We start from the raw sequence: 24,541 nt of genomic DNA on the forward strand, positions 1-24,541 counted from the left end.
ATCCGGCTACGAAGAAGCTCGACTGAAGTCTACCTGTAATAGAAGTTCGAAAGAAATTTATTTACAGTAGATATCCGGGGTAGACCGCCCGCTATAGGAGTTCGGAGTAGACCGCTCATAGTAGAAGTTCGGAGTAGACCGCTCGTAATAGAAGTTCGGCTCTTGCAGGAGCTCGGTTGGAATCTTGAAGGCGGTCGACCGCCGTAGAAACTTGGATGGAGTCTGATTACTATAGAAATCTCGTTGTCGGAGAAGCTCAGATATTGACGAAGTCTGGAAGAAGTTCAGAGAATAGTTGATCACTATAGAAGGTCGGCTGATAGTGAGGCCCAAAGAGCCTTTGGAGCGGCCCGATAGATGGATGGAGAAGCTCATTGTCGGAGAAGTCCGGACGGTATTATAGAAGCTCGGACGGTCGAGGGGGTTCAGAGAGACGCCACACAAGGTCGGAAGCCAGAAAAGTCCTGGAAGGGTCGGTCCTTTACAAACTTCGGCTGGGGGTATTTTATACCCAACACCAGTCCCCCTACTTCCGAGTTCGGATTCCGAAAGAAGGAAATACAGAGAAATTCTCACAGCCGAAGTTGCCCCCCCTCGATTTTCGCACTCGGTGGTTACCAGATATTTTGGCGCTTGACGCGCTGGTACCGGAGTCTTTTCAAATCAAGGCGATCCGAAAAGATTTTTTCGGAATTCCCGCTGGAGCACTGCCCCAGGTACGGTGCAATAATGGTTTTACCAACTGTCGGCCACCTCCAGCCGCTTGCCACAGTGAGTGGGCCACGCGGCGATTATAGACTGGCCAGAGGAGTCCTGCAGTCATTATTGCACCAGACCCCGTCGTCTATTTAAACTCGCCTCCCCCCTTCGGGGATATCACCTTGCACGGGAGTTTCTTCGGTCCCTCCTTCGTTGTCGATATGGACGCGGACGCGGCTTGGATGTCAGCCAAAAGTCTCACAGCCCATAGGAGGGAAGGCGCTGCAGCTTCCGGGTTGGCGAAGAAGGTGAGGGTAGAAGAGACAGATTCAGCCGCATTTCGCCTTGATCGCTCAGAGCCCGCGCTTGTGGCACATCTTCGAGCGCGAGTACTTCCCGATCCTGCGGAGGGGGAAGCCAAAGAGAGACTGGAAGAAGAAGTCAGAAAGAAGGGGAAATCCGATCTCAGAAAGAAGGTCATGCCTGCCGTCATTGTGAGGCAGCGGAAGCCATGGCGCAAAAAGGACGGCGTCTACATGTACTTTGAAGATAATGCTGGAGTAATTGTTAATCCAAAAAGGGGTTGGAAGAAGAAGTCGGGTACTTAAAGCAATCCTCGACAATGACTGAAATCGAGAGTTCGAAGTCTGATGGTACCGAGCTTCCTTGGAGCTCTTTTGCCTTGTACTCCTTTTCTTTCTTGTTGCTTCTCTTTTTTGGCCTTCAAGGCTTTGTAATGTACACTTCACTAATGAAATGAAAAGAAAATTTTCCATTACCTTGTCCATTCTTATATTAAATTGTTGTTTACCGAACTTCTTGTCTTCCGTCTTGTTTGGCGTCGGCGTTGTTTGTGATTCCTCGTCTATTCTTGCTTTGAGTTGTTGTTTACCGAACTTCTTTTATCTTTTGTCTTGTTCGATGCCGACGTTGTTTGAAGGTTTCCGATCATCGCCGTGTTAATTTGCCTTTTTTGTTCGTGACCGTAGATCTTTTTGAGGCCATTTGAGTTTGACGCTTCCTCCCGATGCTCGAGCTTGGGGATTCGAACTTCTCGTTATTTTGAGGAAGTCGATTTCTCCTCGGCCTGTGTCGAGTTCCCTTTTAGCGACTGAGGATTTTTTGATAAGAGTATCATTCCTCGTTGAGACGAGGTCCCTTGTATCTTTGATGTAGTTTGTTTTTCACTTATCGCTGGTGTAGTTCGTCGCTTTCCCTCTTCATCTCTCCCTCTCTTTTTTTTTTGTGTTCGAGTGAGGATTTTCCCTCTGCTCCTAACGGGGTCGTGAGAGTGTAGAGGAGCCGTTTAGGAGGCCTTCCTCCTCATCCAATCTTGATCGATTGGATCTTTGTTTGCGTCAGAACGAGGTTCTCCTCTTATTCCCGACAGTCAATTTCAGCTCATGTTAGGATGAGGTTCTCCTTCTGTTCCTAACAAAGCTGTGGGGGCACGTAAGGACCGCTGCAGGGGCCTCTCCCCCCATCCGGTCTTTAAATAACCGGACCTTCGACTTTGCTCATGTTAGAACGAGATTCTCCTCCTGTTCCTAACAAGACTGTGGGGGCACATAAGGGCCGTTGCGAGGGCCTCTCCCCCCATTGGATCTTTAAGTAACCGGACCTTCGACTTTGCTCATGTTAGGACGAGGTTCTCCTCCTGTTCCTAACAAGGCTGTGGGGGCACATAAGGGCCGTTGCGAGGGCCTCTCCCCCATCCGGTCTTTAAGTAACCGAGCCTTCGACTTTGCTCATGTTAGGACGAGGTTCTCCTCCTGTTCCTAACAAGACTGGGGGCACATAAGGGCCGTTGCGAGGGCCTCTCCCCCCATCCGATCTTTAAGTAACCGGACCTTCGAATTTGCTCATGTTAGGACGAGGTTCTCCTCCTGTTCCTAACAAGACTGTGGGGGCATATAAGGGTCGTTGCGAGGGCCTCTCCCCCTGTCCGATCTTTAAGTAATCGGGCCTTCGACTTTGCTCATGTTAGGATGAGGTTCTCCTCCTGTTCCTAACAAGGCTGTGGGGGCACATAAAGGCCATTGCGAGGGCCTCTCCTCCTGTCCGGTTTTTAAGTAATCGGACCTTCGACTTTACTCATGTTATGACGAGATTTTCCTCCTGTTTCTAACACGCTTAATTTCGACTGAACGAGGGAGTTACTTCCTGTCGTTATAAGCTCATGCTAAAAAGATAAATATACAAATATAAAATTTTTATTGAAGGCAAAGTTATTGGTAATACATCCGTAGATTTTTCGAATTCCATGGTCGTGGAAGCTTCACTCCCCCGAGCTCTTTTAGATAGTATGTTCCGGGCCGAACTACCTCCTTGACTTCATACGGGCCTTCCTAGTTCGAGGCAAATTTTTCTTGATTCTGAGATTGTGAGACAGCGGCTCGCCAAAGTACCAGGTCCCCCGCTCTGAAAGCTTTGCTTTTGACCCGGAAATTGTAGTAGCGGGCTACTTTCTGCTTGTAAGCCGCCATCCGAACTTGAGCTGTCTCCCGCTTTTCTTCTAACAAGTCGAGATTGACCTTGAGATCCTGTGGGTTGCGCTGCTCGTCGAATGCCACGACTCGCGACGGAAGCTTGAGTTCAATCGGGATCACGACTTCTATCCCGAAGGTCAAGGCAAAGGGGGTCTCCTCCGTGGGCAATCTCTGGGTAGTTCGGTATGCCCACAGTACATGATAAAGCTCATCTGCCCAAGTTTCCTTTGCTTTTTCAAGTCTCGCCTTGATTCCTTGCAACAGAGTCCTGTTAGTCACCTCGGCCTCGCCGTTTGCCTGCGGATGGACTACCGAAGTGAAGTTATGGGAGATATTTAGGTCCTCACAAAATTCAGCAAACCTTGCTCCAGTAAATTGCCGCCCATTATCAATAATGAGGGTTCTGAGTAAGCCGAACCTACAGACAATTGACTTCCAGACGAAGTCCTGCACTTTAGCTTTTGTGATTTTTGCCAAAGACTCAGCTTCGACCCACTTGATGAAATAGTCTATTGCCACCAAGAGGAACTTCCGCTGCTCGGATGCCATGGGAAAAGGTCCGAGGATATCCATCCTCCATTGCGTAAATGGCCATGAGGCAATCAATGGTGTAAGTTCGGAGGCAGGTTGCCTCTGGATATTTGCATATCTCTGACACCAATCACACCTTCTGACATATTCGACGGAGTCGTGGTACATGATAGGCCAGTAATAACCTTGTCGGAGCAGTTTGTGGGATAAAGATCTGGCCCCCAGGTGACTTCCACAGACTCCCTCATGTACCTCCCTCAAAGCGAAGTTGGCTTCAGAAGGCCGGAGGCATTTCAAAAGGGGCAAAGAGTACGACCTCTTGTATAGCTTGCCTTTGTAAAGGATATATCGGGAGGCCTGGTTCTTAAGCTTCCGAGCTTCTTTCGCATCAGGAGGAAGAACCCCATCCTTGAGGTATGCAACCAGTGGGTCGATCCAACTGGATTCATGGCTGATCTCCATCACAAGCCGTGATTCTTCCGTACTTGGGCGCTTCAGAACTTCAAAGAAGACTTCCTTAGGCAGTTCGGCCGGGGCCAGTGTAGCCAACTTGGAGAGAAGGTCGGCCCTGGTATTTTCTGCTCTTAGGATCTGTCTGATATCAAAGCTGCCGAAGGTAGGGATGATCTTCCTTACCTTTTCTAGATACTTGGCCATACTGTCCTTCCGAGCTTCATAATTTCCGCTGACCTGTCCCACTACTAATTGAGAGTCACTGTAGGCTTGAAGCCGATCTACTTCTAACTCTTTGGCGATCCTTAGTCCCGCAATTAGAGCTTCATATTCTACTCCGTTATTTGTCGCAGGGAATTCGAAGCGCAGTGCATACTCCGTGATAATTCTATCTGGATTAACCAAGACCAGGCCCGCGCCTGCGCCTGACATGTTGGAAGAACCGTCTACGTAGAGGGCCCAAAAACCATCAGGGAGATCTATTCTTTCTTCAGGGGAGTTCGGCTGGAGCCCTGGGTTGTCAGCTTCATCTCGTCCAAGTTCGGCCTCTTCCGAGATAGTGCATTCCACTACGAAGTCTGCTAATATCTGGACTTTTATTGCCAGCCAAGGTCGATAGTCGATGTCGAACTCCGTGAGCTCGATTGCCCACTTCGCTATCCTCCCAGAGGCATCCGCTCGATGCAGAACCATCTTGATCGGCTGGTCGGTAAGCAATATTATGGTGTGTCCTTGAAAGTAAGGTCAGAGCCTCCGAGCTGCAACCAACAAGGTGTAAGTTAGTTTCTCTAACTTAGTATACCTAGTTTCGGCGTCTCTCAATACTCGGTTTATGTAGTAGATCGGCCGTTAAATTTTTACTTCTTCCTTAATCAGAACTGCTGCAAGGGCCACAGAGGAGACCGCTAGGTACAGGAACAACTCCTCTCCAGGCTCGGGCTTTGCCAATAATGAAGATGAGCCGAGGTAGTTCTTCAGATCTTCGAATGCTTACTGACATCCAGAGGTCCAACAGAAGTTCTTCAGCTGCTTGAGAGTCTGAAAGAAAGGCAGGCACCGCTCGACCGATCTTGAGACGAAGCGATTTAGGGCCGCTACTCTCCCAGTAAGGCACTGAACTTCCTTTATTGACTTCGGGACGGTCATTTCTTGGATGGCGCGAATCTTTTTCGGATTTGCTTCGATCCCGCGCTCCAATACCATAAAGCCCAGGAATTTTTCTGAGGTTACTCCAAAAGCGCACTTGGCTGGGTTCAGCTTCATCTTGTATTTTCGGAGGGCGCTGAAGATCTCCTCAAGGTCGGCGACGTGGTAAATTGAGGATTTGCTTTTTACGAGCATATCGTCCACGTAGACCTCCATGTTGCAGCCGATCTGCTCTTTGAAGATTTTGTTTACCAATCGTTGGTAGATCGCCCCTGCATTTTTTAGGCCAAAAGACATGACCCTGTAACAATAAAAGCCACGGTTAGTAATAAAAGCAGTTTTTTCTTCGTCCTCTGGTGCCATCCGAATTTGATTGTAGCCGGAGAACGCATCCATGAAAGTGAGAAGCTCGTGGCCCGAGGTTGCATCCACCAATTGGTCAATTCTGGGTAGAAGGTAACTGTCCTTCGGACAGGCTTTATTCAGCTTTTTGAAGTCTATGCACATCCTCCATTTACCGTTCGCCTTCTTAACCAAGACCACATTGGAAACCCAGCTCGGATAGTTGACTTCTCTGATGAACCCGGCTTTCAGGAGTTTATCAACTTCCTCAGCTATTGCCATCTGCCTTTCCGGCGCATGACTTCGAACTTTTTTCTTCGTCGGCCGGTGTTCGAGATCAACAGCCAGACGGTGTTCCATAACTTCAGCATCGATCCCTAGCATGTCCGCCGGAGCCCAAACAAAAACATCCGCATTCTTTTGTAAAAAATTGATAAGCTGTGTCTGCACCTCTTTCCCCAAGTTAGAGCCGATCTTCACCGCGTGCTCTTCATTCCCATCATTCAAAGGAATTGAGACAAGATCTTCAATTGGCTCACCCCTTTCTTCAGCAAGATCGTCGCGAGTGTCCAATCCATCAACCGGACAGGGATCGGATTGTCCCTTTCTCTGAAAGGCTATGTTGTAGCAATGTCTTGTCAGGGCTTGATCTCCTCTGACTTCTCCGACCCTCTGGCTAGTAGGAAATTTCAACTTCAAATGATAGGTCGATACTACAGCTCAGGAGGCGTTGAGGTCAGGTCGGCCGAGGATTGCGTTGTAGACAGACGGCACCCTCACTACTAAAAAATCCACCAATGCTCTAGATTGTTTCGGATACCGACCTGCAACTACAGTCAAGGTTATTACTCCCTCTATTGGTACTGCATCGCCAATAAACCCTACCAACGGAGAGCTAATCGGCCCTAACCGACCATCAGGGATAGACATTTTTGAGAATGTATCGTAAAACAAAATATCGACCGAGCTTCCACTATCAACAAGAATGCGACGTACATCATAATCAGCAATATTTAAAGAAACTACAACCGCATCATTATGGGGGAATTGGATCTCCCGGACGTCTTCTTCAGTAAAGGTTATAGATCCTTCAGTTCTTTGCTGCTTGAGCGGTCCGACCGATCCACTGGCTGCTTCCTTCCGGGGCCCTCCAGAAATGGTGTTGATGATCATTTGAAAGAAAGGAGGGTCAGTACAGATGTCCTTACCATAAGCAGGGGGAGCGTGGCGGAGCTCTTCGATCCACCGGTTCATCTCCTGGAGCCTTCGATCCAAGAGGTCCTCTCCACTGCGAATCTCGAGGGTCTTCTGGCAGAGTGGAGGTAGGGATCCTCCGGGAGTGGAATCGTGATCAGACTGAGGGCTCTCCACCCTCGGATTCCCCTTTCCAGGGAAGACAGGGTGACTGGCCCGAGTGGCCCGCCCTACTGTCGAATTTTGGAACTCCGACGATGCTCTTTCCAACCGCACTGACACCTGCGGCTGTTGCTGCTGCTGCTACATGGCCTGCACTGCTTCGGTAAGGCCTCTAACCTGCTGAACCAGCAGATCAAACTGCTCCATGCCGACCGCCGTTGCCGGAGCCGGAGGAGTGAAAAACTGGAGGTGAGGTCGGAGCCTGAGATCTGACCGTGGAGGTCGTGGATCGCCTGGTGGATGCCTTTCAGGGAGACATCAGGTGGAGATCTAGTAGGAGAAGGAGAAGAGGATGTCGGAGAAGATGATCAGAGACAGTCCCGTTGAGCACTTCTTTAAGAACAAGGGTATTGTGAAGACACAGCTCCCCTTCCTCTAGCGCCAATTCTATTGGTGCAGAATTCAGCCGAAGCCGGAGTTGCTGGAGTTGAGATGACCGCGGCCGCCGCCGGGACCTGCAAGGAAAGTCTAAATCGGAGTTGGGGGTGCTCCAGCAAGACCCTCCGACGCTCAAGTCAGTACTCTGCTTCAACAGAAATGGAGTGCTCGAGTGAAAATTTTAGCAAAATTTCGGGATAGTTTAGAGCTTAGAGAAGAACGTATCTGAGGATCCCTTTTTATAGACGGAGAGCGTAACTGATTGACAGCGACGTCTGTAACCGTCTGGTAGTGGGCTGTTCAGAGTCGCGCGGAGTTTGTTACGGAGAGTAGTGACGTCAGGGGTCGTTCAGGGCCACGTGGAGTTTGTAACAGAGAGTGGAGTGATGTCCGTTGTCGCGACTTGCCAGAGAGTGGAGCCACGCGGAATCCGTTGCAAAGAGTGGAGTAGGATAGTGGCCATTGTCGTGACTTGCCAGAGAGTTCGGATCTGTCGGCTGGAGCTCGACTGGGATATCTGATGAAGCGGAATGGCTCTCTATCCCGTCGATCTAGGAGAAGCTCGGATGTTTTCGAGACTGCTGACGAGTCTACTGTTGTCGGATGCCTCAAATGCTGATGCTACAGGCGGAAGTCATTTGCTGTAGAAGCTCGGATGGAGACTTTCTGTTGGTGAAGTCCGGTAGGAGTCCGATTGCTAGAGAAGTCCGTCTAGGATTCGCCTGATGTGGAAGCTCGTCTGAAGATTATCTGCCGAAGAAGTCTGGTTTCATAAAGAATCTGACGGAGGGTCGGCCGGCGGTAGACTTCGGATGGCGTTGGAGAGGTTCGACAGACACCGGAGGCGATCGACCGTTGTAGAAATCCAGTTGTCGGAGTCCGTCCATCGTAGAAGCTCGTCCGATATCCATCCGCTATGGAAGTTCGGATGGAGTCTGGTTCTTGTAGAAGACTGAAAGGAGACCGCTTATTGTAGAAGCTCGGTCGAAGATCGGTTGTCATGGGAGCTCGGAGTAGCGACCTGACCGGTAGATCCTGTCCCATTGTAGAAGCTCGTCTGGGATCCGGCTACGAAGAAGCTCGGCTGAAGTCTACCTGTAATAGAAGTTCGAAAGAAATTTGTTTACAGTAGATATCCGGGGTAGACCGCCCGCTGTAGGAGTTCGGAGTAGACCGCTCGTAGTAGAAGTTCGGCTCTCGCAAGAGCTCGGTTGGAATCCTGAAGGCGGTCGACCGTCGTAGAAACTTGGATGGAGTCTGATTACTGTAGAAATTTCGTTGTCGGAGAAGCTCGGATATTGACGAAGTCCGGAAGAAGTTCAGAGAATAGTTGATCACTGTAAAAGGTCGGTTGATAGTGAGGCCCAGAGAGCCTTTGGAGCGGCCCGGTAGATGGATGGAGAAGCTCATTGTCGGAGAAGTCCGGACGGTATTATGGAAGCTCGGATGGTCGAGGGGGTTCAGAGAGACGCCACACAAGGTCGGAAGCCGGAAAAGTCCTGGAAGGATCGGTCCTTTACAAACTTCGGCTGGGGGTATTTTATACCCAACACTACCTAAAAAATCCTATACTTTTACCCCTTTTCAATTTTAGCATATCGTTCAATTTTTTTCAATCAAGTATATATACTTTATAAATTATTGCAACATTGGCATGCTGTCAACCGGCATCCAACTTTGCCGTTAATATGCAAACATAGAAATGGTATGGAAATTAACAAAAAAGAGATGGAAATGAGATGGAATAAAATAATACCATCTTCCTCCTATCCAAACCCTTCTCCTCCCGGTCCCTCCCCTCCCAACTCTCTCCACCCCCGCCTCCCATCTTCTTTCACATCCCTCGCCTCTCTCCCACTGCTGCATCCCGCCCCCCATTTCGGACTCCACCCACACCCACTCCTCTCCCTGTTTTACCCCCATTTCTCTGTAAAGGACCAGTTCAACAGCAATATCCCAATGTTCAGGTGGTTAACTTCTGCTATGTAACATATCTTTTGGACTATATTACTTCACAATCAGTTGTTTGGGGACATTCTTATCTTCTATTCCATGGCCTGTGTTATGTTCCATGCTTCTCCAAGAGATATCTTCGACCATCACTTACCATACATTATCTTTGCTATATGTTCCGTGCTTTACTCATTGCTGTTCAAATGGATATCTTGCTTCGTCTATATGCTCATTGTTATATGTCTTCTGCTTTACTACATGCTGTACACATGGATGTCTCCTTCAGCCATATCTATCTTTCTCAACACTAGCACCCAGGTTTCTGTACAAGTGCTTATGGAGCTTCTGGTCCCTGCATCTGTTTTTCTACTGGCTGATCCATCCTTCTGCCTTTTGGCTCTTCCAATATTTTGTATTCCTACTTTACTATTACCACTACCATGTTTCCATCTTTGTCCTGCTTGTTGACTTTTGTATTTCTTTCTTCTATACGTTTCACTATCTACATTCTGTAAACTTTGCTTGTTGCTCTAATATAGCCTCTGGCTTCTCTATTTACCAACAGGAAAAAAAATAAAAGGGCCAGTCCGACAGAGAGAGAAAGAAGGAATTATAAACTAAATATTAAACTAATGAACCATAGAAGCCAAAAGAAGCACCGCGAAGCCAAGAGAAGTTGAGTCTGCAAGCACCCAATCCTCCGACCAGCTGACAGCAATCTCTTTATGGTCATTAAATCTACCTGAACTAGAGCATTGATTGCCTCGGCCGCATCAGATACCGGCGCATACCCGTCTGAGCTGGAACCAGCGTCAAAAAGGGTGCAAAAGTACATGATTTTTTAGACAATTAAACCTATAATATTATATATTATTAACTTTATAAATTATTTTAAATTATTTTTTTTAAAAAAAATTACGTTGCTTGTCTTAAAAAAACAAGCTTCCACATGTATATGGAGTTACCCAAAAGCTCAAAATTAGAGCTTTTCCCTAGTGGACCTATTTCAGCTTTTGGAGGAACTAGAAAGCTATTTCCAAAATTTTACCAAACACCTCAAAATCTCTCAAAAGAGCTTCTGGTCCTCCAAGAAACACTTTTTGGCCCTCCAAAAGCAATGCAGATGAGGCCTAAGGCCCTCTTATGGATGATTGATTATCCTAGATCTGTAATATCTCCTACACATGTCCTATCTTAGTCCATCACCATCATGTGGAGACATCACAAAATTACTACGTTTGACTACAAACATGTTAAATGAAAGCCAGTAATCAAGCATTCAGATTTGGTACTTTCTGCATCAAGACAACTCAGCAACAAACAATTCCAACAATTTCTGATAACAAGGGAGTGAAGTGCATGCATGAAAATGTCTTGGAAATGGCAGTCAATCATACAATACCAGACTGAATGGTGGTTCAAGTTTAATGGAACAGTGTCGATCATCAAGATATCTCAACAATCATCAAGCTATAAGAGCAGTACAAAATCTGGCATATTCCATGGGTGTGATAAAAAATGGGTCATTAATATAGTGGCAGCCAGTTGTTGCTCCTATTTTACCTACACAACTAAAGTGCAAGTGCCAAATCAATCGGTTGATGGAAACCAGATCATGAACATGATAGAATTATACAGTAACCACAACAATTGGAACTTTGTGATTTGACTCGTGTGAATATTACAAACTAAAATTATTTTGTAAACATTCAAAAACTAGCAAATTGACATAAATGCTTCAAATCATTGCAAGCCACCAGCAAAGCCACTAAAAGTTCAAGATGGGTTTCAACATCATGACAATAACCACAGGGCATCAACCCATCAAATACCATGCCCAAAACAAGATAGCATGTCAAACCATTCCAAAATCCACATAATGGCACACATGGAAGAATAAAGTAGAGCTTAAGGCTTAAAAAAGACCACATGTAAAGGTCAGTTTTATCACATGGAAAAGCTGTAGAGATCCTCATTATAAGTCCATGACAACATTTTGGTCCTGCCTCATATATAGTTTTAAATAACAAAAAGCATAACCAACAGAAGATTTATGACGCAACCTAGGCCATGTTTTGATGAAAAAAAGAAGAGGAAGACGCACGAAACAAAGAGAACAGCAAAAGATAAGAAGAAACTCTTTTTTGGAGTTTTAATTCAATAACAAAAAAAAATAGACTAACTACAACGTTGGCCAAAAGGACTGTATTTATAGAAGAAAAGCCCTAACCTAACGCCTAAGCAATCTAAAACAAAATAAGAAAAAAAATCAAGACTTTCAATTCATCTAGGATCCTCCGGCTCCTGTTGACCTGTCAAATGATAGAATCAGACCCTAAAACTGGCTATGACGGCGAAGCGGTCAGGCTCATAGAGAACGGAAAGAGCATTCCGTATGAAGATCTTATAAGCGATTCTAACGCCAGATGAGAGAGTTATGCCCGTTTTAGCATGGCGGGGTCAAAACCTAGTAGGGTCTAGCACAATCAGCTTGATTTTTTGTCCTTTCGGATCCAATCCATCAAATCAAAATATTTAGCAGCTAAGACGTCTACATCATCCTTCCCAGACTGGAAAAAACTCATCCTCGAGCTAGAAATCTCCTCGTCGTCTGACAAATCACTAGTATAGGGAACCAAGTGCTTCACATTAAACACATCAGAGATACAGAGATGACTAGACAGCCTCAATTGATAAGCTTATCATTGATCTTTTTGATTATCTCGAGAGGACTAATTTTTCACTGCCTCAACTTGTTGTATTCTCCTACAGGATATTGATCCTTGGTCAGAACAGCCCATACGAAATCGCCGACTTCAAAAGTTAACTTCTTCCAATGCTTGGCAGTGGCTTTTTATACTTGGCATGGCTAACCTCAATCTGTTCCTTGACGGATCGATGGATGGCTTGAATTTCTTCAGCCCAGCTTTCAGCCTTCACACTAGATCACCTCCTGAAAGTGATTGGAGTCAAGTCCAGAACACTATTTGGGTTTGACCTATAGACTACCTAGAATGGACCGTAGCATATGGTCCGATTTATCAAACAGTTGAAGGCAAACTCAGCCTGCGCCAAGACTAAGTCCCACTGCTTTGATCGTTCACCAGTAAGGCTCCTCAATAAATTCTCCAAGCTTCTATTAACGAACTCAGTCTGACTATCCATCTCAGGATGATAGCCTAAGCTAAACTGTAGAGATATGCCCAACCTTTTTCACAAACTCCTCCAGAAGTGGCTCATGAACTTCATGCTTCGATTAGACATAATAGTCTTGGGCACTCCATGGAGACGCACAATCTTCTTGAAAAAGAGCTGAGCAACATTGGTGGCATCTAGAATTTTGCGACAAGTTATGAAATGCGCTATTTTCAAAAACCAATCCACAACCACTAGCACTGAATCGCATCGCCTTTGGGTCATAGATAGTCCCAACACAAATTCCATACTGACCTCCTCCCATAGATGGTTAGGAATAGACAAAGGAGTATACAATCATGCATTAGTCGCTGTACCCTTTGACACTTGGCACATCCGACAACGCTACACATGTCGGATCACGTCACGCTTCATCTTTGGCCAGTAATACTTGCTATGAATCAGCATGAGGATCTTGTCTCTCTTGAAGTCGTCTTCTCCATGGAGCTCTTGAACGATCTCCCACAAAGAATAATCGGGAATACAAAACTGCACTCCTTAAAATAAAAAACCATCCCACACCTAGTAGTCAACTTGATCATCAACCTGGACCTCCTGTAGAATGATAGCAAAGTCTCAATCGCTGGCATAAAGATCCCTCAAAGTATCAAAGCCGACCACCTCCATTAGAACCAGAAGCTTGGCTATCCTACTCAATGCATCTACCACTCGATTTTGAGCACCAAACTTATGCTTTAGAACAAAGTGAGACTCCTGTAAATAGTTCACCCACTTGACATATCTATGGCTTAGCTTCTCCTGATCATTGATGTATTTCAGGGCCTTATAGTCAATGTAAAGAATGAACTCCCTCTAGACTAGATAGTACCATCACTATCGAAAAGCACTAACCATAACATAACATTCAGCATTGTAAGTGGAGTAGTTCAGCCTATACGCGGATAATTTTTCACTATGGAAAGAAATAGGTTGCCCTTCTTGATTGAGAACTCCACCTATCCCAATAGAAAAGGCATCGCACTCCACCTCGAAGACTTTGGAGAAGTTTGGAAGAGCAAGAACATCAGCAGAAGCAATCTTCCGCTTGATCTCTTCAAAGGCAGTCTACGCCTCGGGAGTCCACTAAAAACACCTCCCTCTCATGTAATCAATCACTTGAGACATAATAAAGCTGAAACCCCATATGAACCTACGTTAAAATGATGCCAAGCCATAGAAGCTTCCCACTTCAGTGATGTTGCGAGGTACTGGCCAATTCAAGATAACCTGCACCTTGGATGGATCCGCCAGCAGTCCCTCAAAAGAGACGATGTAGCCAAAGAAGGTTAGGCTATCTGCCATGAAGCTGCATTTCTTAGTGTTAGCGTATAACTTCTCCCTCCTTAGTATGCCAAGAACCCCCTTAAGATGTTATAGACGAGCTTCCAAAGTAGAACTATAAATCAAAATATCATTGAAGCAAGCAACAATTTTACCGATGTAAGGCTGCAATACATGGTTCATCAGCTTCATGAAAGTGCTCGCACGATGGAAAGCCCAAATGGCATCACTAGCCACTCATACAGGCCCTATCTTATCTTGAAGGTTGTTTTCCACTCATCCCCAAGCTGAATGTACAATTGATGATAGCCACTCTTCAAGTCGATCTTTGAAAAGACTTTGGCTCCAGCAAGCTGATCAAGCATTTGTCTAGGCTCGAAATCAAAAATCGGTACTTGATAGTGATCCGATTGATCGCCCTCTTATCTATGCACATCACCACGAACCATCTTTCTTTGGAACCAGCAATGCAAGCACCGCGCAAAGATTCATGCTCAGCCTAATGTAGCCTTTGTTTGGTAACTCCTGGACCTACCGCTCCAACTCCTGGTATTCAACAAGACCCATGCGGTACGCCGACTTATTCGATAGACTCACTTCTGAAACAAAATCAATATGGTACTGAGCAATGATAGTGCTGCAAACAGATCTTCAAAAAAAATATCAGCAAACTCCTAAAAGCTAGGATATACCATGGATGGAACTTCTCGCTCAGCCAACTCATCCTTCTCCACCAATACCAAGAAATAGCCAGTCTTCATTGCTTCCTTCAAGTAAGAGTGCTTCGTCAGAAAGTTGATACTGGTCTCTGACTTTGGTTTGGATAGATCCTCCTCCATCGGTGCTTGAGTAATCTTCTGATAGTCCTTTCAGCACAAGGTGTTCCGATGACCATCATGAGTGATGCTACGATCATATTGCCATGACCTCCCCAAAAGTAGATGGCACACATCTATGGCAACGACATCATACCAAACTTCGTCAAAGTACTTTTATCCAATAGAAAATGACAAAGACAGCGACTATCAACAACCACCTCACTTCCTTTCCAGAGCCATAATAGCTTATAAGATCGAAGATGCTTTTCAGTGGTCAAGTTCAGCTTGATGACAGCCTCCTAACAGATAATGTTGTCGCAGCTACATCCATCGATGACGATCTTGCAGATCTTTTTTCAATGGTGCAGCGAGTATGGAAGATATTGATCTGCCTCCAGTCTTCTTTCTCCTCCTTTTTGGAAGCAAATAGACTCTTTTAAACAACTAGAGCGTCTCCTCTATCTCCAAACAACAAAGAATCCTCCTCTTCAACTCCATCATACGTAGGCTCTCAATCCTCATCAGATATTTCATCTCCTTCTATCAGTAGCTACTTCTCGGATCGACCAGTAGACTTCTTATACTCGCTCCATGTGTGCCCGATCTCGCCACAATTATAGCACCACAGAATAAAAGACCCAATCGGGGCTGGCTTTGAGGGCCTCGCATCAGTAGCGCTATGAACAAGAGCGGTAGAAGCTGTGTTGTGCCGCATGTCTCTCTAATTCTCCAATGCTTGGTTGCTCCGCAGGGGACGATCAGACCTGAGCATAGGTCTGGTCTTCAGCAACTATAGCATAATAGTAAGCTTTTTTGACCGCCCACAGGAAGTGGAGTCTCAAGACATCTTGAATCGACTATCTTAATCCTCCAAGATATCTCACAATCATCTGTTCCTGACTCTCCATTAGGTCGTTTCTAGCGATCAGTTGGTAAAACTCTTTCGTGTATTCGTCTACAAATCTAGTCTCTTGAAGGAGATTTTGTAGGCACTGATATAGAGATTGCGTATAGTTGAAGGACAAAAATTACTATTTCAACATCTTCATCTTTTTCCAGTCCTGGATCTTCGACTTGCCTCTGTGCTCTATGATCTTCTTCAGTTGTTGCCACCAGACAGAAGTCCGACCCATCAACTTCAGGACGACAAGCTTCACCTTCTTGTCGTTGGGCATCTCCTTGTACTCGAAGATGTGCTCGATTTGATCCAGCCAATCAAGGAACACTTCTATTTGTAGACTATCCAGATACTTAGACAAATCTATCCTGATGGTATCATACCAGCAATTGGTCGCTCGAATGAATCGCCTCGACCTTCACATCGACGGACGGAAGTACCCCTGTGGAAGGAGTTCTCGAAATCTGAAGCTTCTCCATCAAATCCGCGGTCTTCAGGTTCCACCTCAAATCTCGCATCCCAATTTTCCACCTCAAATCTCGCATCCCAATTTTCCACCTCAAAGTTGGTACCCACTTAGTCCTAGGATCTGGGAAAATGGATGAAGATTATGAGCTTCATGACTCAGTAACAAATCCACTTTATAAAATTGGATCAAGCCATATCAAGTAATTTCATTCATTTAAATTACACAAAGCATGAGACATATGTATAAATAGAGTTTATAACATTTTCTTTCAATAATCCATGTACTGATATAATGTATTTCATCTTTTCAATAGTATCAACCTAACAAATTGATACATCATATCAGAGTCAAATAAGTACCCAATCCCATAATCATACTCATATTTGTATACTTAGAATCTTTTTAATCCATTATAGCTCTATAGACCAGACTACGGCCACATACATCCCCTATGGCATGGGTCATGCGGCCATATTTAACCCCTATAGCAAGGATCTTTAACTGAAACAATGATCATGAGGCTGCACTTAAGCCCAGCAGCTTAGGTCATGCAGCCACATACATTGTGGGTCACGCAGCCACACTTAACCCTTGCAGCATCAGTCACATAATCAAGTTTGAATCCATACATAGTCAAGCTAAGAGTCAGATGACACACATATATTCATATGCAAAACTTCTTTTCTTCTTCTATACCACTTTTGAATTTTACATAGGAACATACAACAATTTCAATTTTTTTTGCATGCTTAATACCATTATGATGATTCAATCATGTAGATATTTATCAAAATTGCAATGATAAATCAAATTCCACATGACTACGAAATTTCACATACAATTGATTTTCAGGAATCATAAAATCAATGTGCACAATTAATCTTAAACAAGTGCTATAAAGTGTAAATGCTTCTTACCTCCAGATGCCTATAATCAGGCAATCTGATCACCTTGCTGGGGTTCTCCAAGACCTAATAATCTAAAAACCACACATATGTATCAAGTTGGTGGCACATTAGTATTTTACAATAATTTCTAAAGTCCCCAAAATTCCAAATTTTCCTTCTAAAATTTTTGAAAAATCTTAGAACCCCAATTTCTAGGCTAATTATTGTTACAACAAGGGAAACAAGCCACTAACCTTGCCCTATTATCCTCTCATGGAACAGGAGTGGGAGGTGGCACAGTGAAGGCCCCTCTCAGGCTAGCTCAAAGAAGAGAGAGAGACCAGGATAAAGGAGATAAAGAAAAGAAGAAAGGAAGAGACAGACAGAGAGAGAGAGAGAGAGAGCACATAAATGAGAGAGGGTGCGTGTGAGCGAGCGAGCGAGAGAGAAAGAGGGAAAGAGAAGGAGACGGAGTAAGGATGTGTGAGAGCGAGAGAGAGTGCATGGTAGAGAGAGGAAACGAGAAAGAGGGAGAGAATGGTTGGGGGCTTAGGGCACAGTCGAAGGAGAGAAGCGAGCAGGGAAGGCGATGGATGGCCTAGGGTTCAGATGTGGTTGGCATGCAGGAAAAGAACAAGGCACCCTCTATTAATGGCGCCCCCTGTTAATAGTGCCTCTGCCCCATTTTTCCATGCTTATCCACCAGCATTGCCTAAGGTAGTGCCTGCTCCTAGGCACGCCAAGGGTCCATCTAAGGTGATGCCCAGGCATGCTGCGGCCTAGGCCTTGGTCCAATGCATCTGGACCATGGGCCCAAGTATTACATCACATATGATAGAATCTTGTCAAATCTAGGACTTATTTGGCAAAAACCCACTAGATCTAAGGGAATAGGCAAAGAGAGAGCACAGACAGTGAGTCCAATTCTTGCTGAATTAATAAAGACCTTGAGAGGGTTCTTTCTTTTTCCTTGCATTTGGGGTAGCAACCTCAATTCCCCATAGGATTTTAAAAATTAAAGACCTTGAGAGGTCTTGTTTCTAATGCCATGATGTTCAAGCCCCATGAACCTACCCCCTCCCTCTCCTACTCCCTCTTCCCCCTTCCACCCATCACCACTCTCTTCCTAACCAATCCCACGGAATTCAGCATGAACTTCCAAAATAGGCACTTAGTTGACACGCCCCCTGTAAGAGTTAACAAGCTATAGATAAAAAGAAAGGCATAAAATTCAACAAAACTCCAAAAATTTAACAAAAGCAACCATGTGCATGAGCCTCTTGCCATTGCTAGGATTGGAGATAATCAGATATATGCAGCCTTACCCCACATGCAAAAAGGCTATTTACGTGTTTCAAACTCATGACCTCCTGGTCACAATGGAGTAACATTACCATTGAGCTAAAGCTCACCCCCTCGACAAAACTCCAAAAATTGATGAGGCTATATAAATGATCAAAATGATAGCTGAATAGACATCGTAGTGTGACATTAAGCAACAAATTTATATCACGCCAATGACTTTAATGGAACATCGAAATACAAAGTTCATATCATAACTCTTTTTGCATCTATAGCAACTAGAGTTTGTATTATATAAGCTACTTTAATCAGCAAATGTAAATCTCAATAGCACTCAAAGGGACATTATCATCATCATGCAAACCTTTTCTTATCAAACTGGATCTATGGACTAAAATTCTTGGCCTGGAGGGCCCCTCGAAAAGATAGAACAGAATTAACAACAGTCAACCTAAGCTCAACACCCTAAAGATCAATGGTAATTCTTGAGAAAGGCACTTTTAGGTAAGAAAGAGGCCTACCATCAAAACTGGCTGGCCCATGGGTGAGTGCACAGTGCTACCTTGTTAGTTGCAGTGTAAGTTCATGCAACCATGGAGCAGACCAGCAAAATTTACCAAGATTTTGAAACATTCTAGATAAAAAGAAGATGACAAGGTTTGGTTTTGTCTAGGGAATAAATAATTTTTGAACCACAAACTATTTACCAAGTCCAATTGAAAAGCATATTTGTACAAGACATGCATAACACAACGAAAAAATACAATGATACTCCAGTTTGAGGTTTCTTCTTATGAACCTGCAAATTGGCACCATCACTTTGGTCACATTAGACTACTTGTCCTGTCCTCTCTTATCTTATCATCAAGTGCCTATGAGCTTCATACCAAGAGTTCCCATATTTACTATCATCACAAACATCATAACTATTCTTTTCAAGTCACAGAGTCATATTAAACGTATATTCAAATTTTATCCAAGTTTCCCAGTTTTGTCACAATTTGACAGAAAGGTACATGAAAAGGAAATCATAAAATGCGTGGCAAGTTCCTCCTAATCTATTAGTTGCTTTAATCAATGGTATATTCTAATATAGTCCCTTTTTATTACTTTTATCAATCTGAAGAATATTCCTAGCTTATAAAGCAATTTTGCTGAAAGTTCGTGTAATTTATTGTAAATGCATCAGAAACCTTCAGTTGCAGCTATGATGAAAACTTCTAAACAAAATTTCTCAGCCTATGTTTGTATTCCTCTAATACTTCTTTTTGTTACATGAATCTCAAACACTTTGCCAACTTCCTTCAAAACTTGGAAGCTAGCTATAGATGTTTGCATCAACTAATGCAACTTCATGACCCTGATTAAAGATCATAAGCAAGTAATTCATGGGAGCATTAACTAATAAAATCCTAAACGATCAATGAAATAAAATAGTCCATGCATTACACCTTCAACAATAAGAAGCAATTAAAATGCTATCTCATGTTAAGCATTGTTAAGAAGCTGGGTTGGCTTGAGATGCTTCTAAAATAAATACATAATAGCCAAACAGATCCTGCTTACATGACACATTTTGTTTTGTCATGAAAATAGTATTATATATAACCTATTAAGTTAGCATGTGTTACACTATATTACACGGTGCATGCTGATTGTTTGAAATGCTAGTATGGGATACAATCTCTTCCCTTCTATATTTCCGAAAGGTCCTCTATAAAAATCTAGTAAGTTGTCATGCATCAAACTATATCACCTGGTGCTCATTGTTTAAATGCTAATATTGGATACAATTTCTTCCCTTTGTTATTCCCAACTGTGAATTACCCTCCCATTGCAATGCACCTACAATATACTCATCGAAAGTATGTGAAAATAGATGTTTCAATTATGGCATTCTAGAAATCAAGATGACCTTGAATACAAATATCAAACGATGCATTACTTGTAAAAGCCTCATCTAGAGACCCAGGCAAATAAAACCCTAACACTACATGCTTTAAACTCTGATCTATCAAGCCATAAACATGTGTCTAATGCAATTTGATCTCTTAGGGATGTTTATAAGTGTGCAGTATGGACGCTAGGACAAGAAGTGTTCAAGAGAGTCTTGCTCTAATTAAACTTTTCAAAGCTTGATATGTTCCTGTCAGTGATAGATTTCAATATAAAGATATATTCGACTTGTATAGTTATCAAAATACATACAGCTTAAGAGCTTATCCAAATGCAAAAGCATGAGCTTTGGGCCAATCATATATTTCAAAGGTATGATCTTTACACCAGAACTAAGAAGAGTGAATGAAAAAGTTGGAGTAAATCCATCTTCTATATTGCCATCACATTACAATCCAGATATTTATGTATTACAGGAATTCTAAGAACTATTTACAGAATATAATATTTCTTCAAAGATGACAGACTGTAAGTGACATTACTTGCCTTTGTATCGATTGTAAAGCTCTTCAAGATGTCTGGAGTCAGTCACTGCTCTAATTTGTGGTTGGCTATAGAAAAAGTCAAAAGCCCCCTCTAAATGCCAATCGCTTGCTTTCAAAGCCTGAAGAGCAACCTTCTCACTGCACCAGTGCACAACATAACTTAGAAGATCTTAATGCACTAGAAACAATAACATTGTATAACATTAGGGATATAATAACTGAAATTAACTAAATATTTAACTCGTACTCTGGTATCTTCTGGTCATGCACAAGATGCAGAACAAATCACTATATAAATTGAGACATATTAACAACCATGTTGAATGCCTCAAATCATCTAAGAAACTGGAAATTTGATATTAAGAATGACTTTAGCATCAATCAGAAGAGGGAGAAGATTTTCTTTTAAAGGACTATTATGATGGAGAATTCATGTAAAAGCTTCAAGCACGAATGGCATTTCTCATAGGGGAGCAAACCCTACATACCATACAGAATAGAGAAGAGAGAACAAAGAATATACAATTATTTTTGTGAAGTTTCAAAGTTTGGATGAGTATCAGAAAATGTTCATGTACTTGCTAGAACGAACAAAGACGTTAATTGTTAAGATCAACAAGAATAATCAAGACAACAGACATTGGGAAGTTTAAAAGTTTCTCAACAATTTAAAGAACTTGGCAATGAATAAAGTACACTATAAACACATATAAAAGTTTCAAAAAGAAGACCATTAGGGGAATGTAAGGAATGTAATTATCACTTTTGAGCTTACAAAAGTCTTTGCAAAGACAGCATATAAAAATCATATCAGGGTCTCTTAAACCAACCAGAACCACCAGGTTCAGAGCACACAAAACCATTGCAGAACTGGGTGGATTGCTTATCAGAGGCAGGGGAGGGGAGTTCTATCTATAAAAAGTAAAAAAAGGTTCTTTGCTTGAAGCAGTCAAGGGAAACCATGCTTCAATGATCAGTGAATGGCATCTAAAGGCTCTAACAAGGAGAGTTGTAGCGTAGCGAGCAATGCACACCTAGCCACCCCCCACCACCACCCAAAAAAAAAAAACCCTACAAAGATAAAGTTGTCCATATCCTTTGTGCAGCCACTAGAACTTAGGCATGCTCCGCCCACCCAACCCCAAAATCCAGTAGAAGACCATCAAGCTATATCAAGACAAATAACAAGTTGGATCTAATTATACCAATAAAATTAAGAGCAGATATCTCATACTTTTAAATGTTCAAATTGGCATGACATTATTATCCATAGAAAAGGAAACCTTCACAATTTGGCATGGGGACCGCAAGATAATGTGAGCTTCGGACTTTGGAGGGCCAGCCTTCAAGACTTAAACATCATATAATAAGATAAATTGTCATACATAGTGTGCTTTTAATACTAAATGTTACAACTTACAACAATTACATGAAACCTCGATTATGTAGAAAATATATATAGATTAGAAATACTGATCCATTGCAATCGACACATACATTATCCATTATGTAAGTATTTTGGCTATCATCATTTTTGATAATATCATGCATTCAACAATTTAAACGCACAAAAAACAAGTACTTGAAAATGAATTCCTCAGTTACTTTACTGTCATAAGGCATTAAGTTTTCTTGTGACCATCAGAAAATAAGACAATAATCTAGTTAAAAAATAGATTTAAAAATTCATTTGCAATAATTTTTTCACATCAAAAATTATAACTTAAGATAATTTCAGATCATCAATATTATAGGGCCAAAAAACTGTTATAATCATGTCAATTCATTGTTCTTAGAAACCCCACCACAAAAAAAAGGGTTAGAATTTTCCACCCCAAAAGGCAACAGAGTTAACCATAGCAGTGGTTGGATGAATCATTAGCAGATAACACATTAAGCACTTTCTTTTGACCCACAGAATATGAATTTAACAAGCAAGAAATCAGTGGAATGATGAGTTTGCATCTTATGCCTGAATCTTCGCCTTCCATCCCTATACCTTCTGCTTTGTTGTGAGAGATCAGTATACAAAATATTATTAAACAATTGCAAGGTTATCCCAATTCCCAAGTATCTAATTTAAATGCAGTGCATGTACTATTTTCATGTTGAATCTTGAGTAATAATGATCCATGTTAGATAATGATAACACGTCCATGAGTAAAGAGCCTGTATTAATGCCAATATAACCCAACCATAACAAATCAGGTTGATCCCAACATATCTGTGCCCATTATCAAAGTGGAAGAAAAAGGTAAGAATGAAAATTCTGAGAACATGCATCACTTAAACATCAGGAAGCATACCTGGTTCCAGTTATCGCCATGAATTGCTGAACTTTGTCACGGTGTCCTCTTCCCAATTTATGCTGTCAACAATACGAACAAATTTATTGAGAAGCAGTAAGAATTCACTTAATTTAGGAGATCTAACCATGAACAGACAATAACAGCCTGTCTTTTTCTCTTCCAAATGTCAGCGAGAGAATTCAAGCCGATAGTATAGTTCATATCCAGAATATTTGCAACCCCATGATCAAACACAAGCTCATTCACTTGTAGCAAGGAAAAAAAAAAAAGGGATAACAAAGGAATCAACGAAATCGAAGCAAGAGAGTAACTCAGTAAAAAAAAATGTTCCTCCTATTTTAATTGTGCTCAAAACAGCTTCAAATTGAACTGCATGGTTTTTTATGCAAAAAAATTGAAGTTTTAGCGATCAAAAATCTCAATCTTCCCGTAAAGAACAACTATGTTGACTGCAGAGAAAATCTTTCACCTTTTTATTTTTCCTCAAAGAATTTATAATCAAGCAAGTTTATACAGATAACTTTGAACAAATATATACACATATATCATTCGTCAAATTCAACAAAAAAGGAACTCCCAAGCAATATGACTGCTTAAAAAGAAAAACAAATTTATAGATAACTGCATGAAGCTAATAAATATCTAAAAATCAGGGAATCAGGGTAAAAGGGAGAAGAAATCTTCGTGAGAATAAAGAAAAATGGGAAAAGAATAACAATATAATCCCTGACCAAGAACTGAATAACTTAAAATTATCACGATACTAACCATCTTGAGCTCGTTGAGGAAACCGTAGAAATTCAAAAGCAATCGTCTGAAAGGGCGTCGGAGAGAGGAGAATTGGGGTTTGGAAGTGTCGTCCTCCCTCTCTCTTCCCCCTTTCTCTTTTCGCCTTGCGCCCTTCTTAGTTGATTCCAAGACAGCTTGTCCCCGGGGACACGATTATTTCCCCTCGACGACTAAAATACCCTTCACCTTCCTTTTATTATCAAAAGCATTTTGTTTACCAAAAAAAAAAAAACGCATTTTCTTACGTACTATGTAATAAAGAAATAAAAAGAGCGCGGTGTTGGGACCCATAGGTCTGCCCGATTTAGCATGGGCGGCTGTCATCTGAACCGTGGATTTTACGAACGGACGGTTTCAAAGAGGTGTGTTGGATTTAGGGCTTCCATCATCCGAGGCGGGCGGCGTTTTATGGGCCCGGGAACGGGCTGCTAGTGGCGCTTGTTTTGGATGTAGCACTATGTCGCACTAAATCTGTATGGTTGGAGTTACATAAATGACACGGAATGGGTCCCATAGGTGGTGTGGTACATTTGAAAATTGCTATTTGGCACATTTTTGGGATAAAAATAGGTTGGATAATTTGAGCATATGATTAACATCTGCATCTATATTTATATATATTAAAAAAAATAAATATAAATATATATAGATAACTATTCGATATATATCTAAATATTTTATTTTTTTAATAATTTTATTTAATTTTATATAATTTTTATAATTTTTTTAAAAAATAATCATATCT

At 42.6% G+C, this 24,541-nt stretch overlaps 1 protein-coding gene across 1 annotated transcript in view; it reads right to left on the reverse strand.

Moving 5' to 3' along the window:
- The window catches only part of LOC105034406 (uncharacterized), a 36,938-nt gene extending 12,967 nt beyond the window's left edge, over positions 1–23,971 (reverse strand). Inside the window, exons 1-3 of the mRNA XM_010909555.3 lie at positions 23,776–23,971; positions 23,005–23,066; positions 20,700–20,836 (exon numbers count right to left, since the gene is read on the reverse strand). Coding sequence (XP_010907857.1) covers positions 20,700–20,836; positions 23,005–23,066; positions 23,776–23,778 — 202 coding nt within the window. The 5' untranslated portion in view covers positions 23,779–23,971. The remainder of the gene's footprint in view (positions 1–20,699; positions 20,837–23,004; positions 23,067–23,775) is intronic.
- Positions 23,972–24,541: the final 570 nt, after the last annotated feature.

This window comes from Elaeis guineensis, chromosome 15, assembly GCF_000442705.2.
Source record: "Elaeis guineensis isolate ETL-2024a chromosome 15, EG11, whole genome shotgun sequence".
In the NCBI taxonomy this organism is placed as follows: Eukaryota; Viridiplantae; Streptophyta; class Magnoliopsida; order Arecales; family Arecaceae; genus Elaeis; species Elaeis guineensis.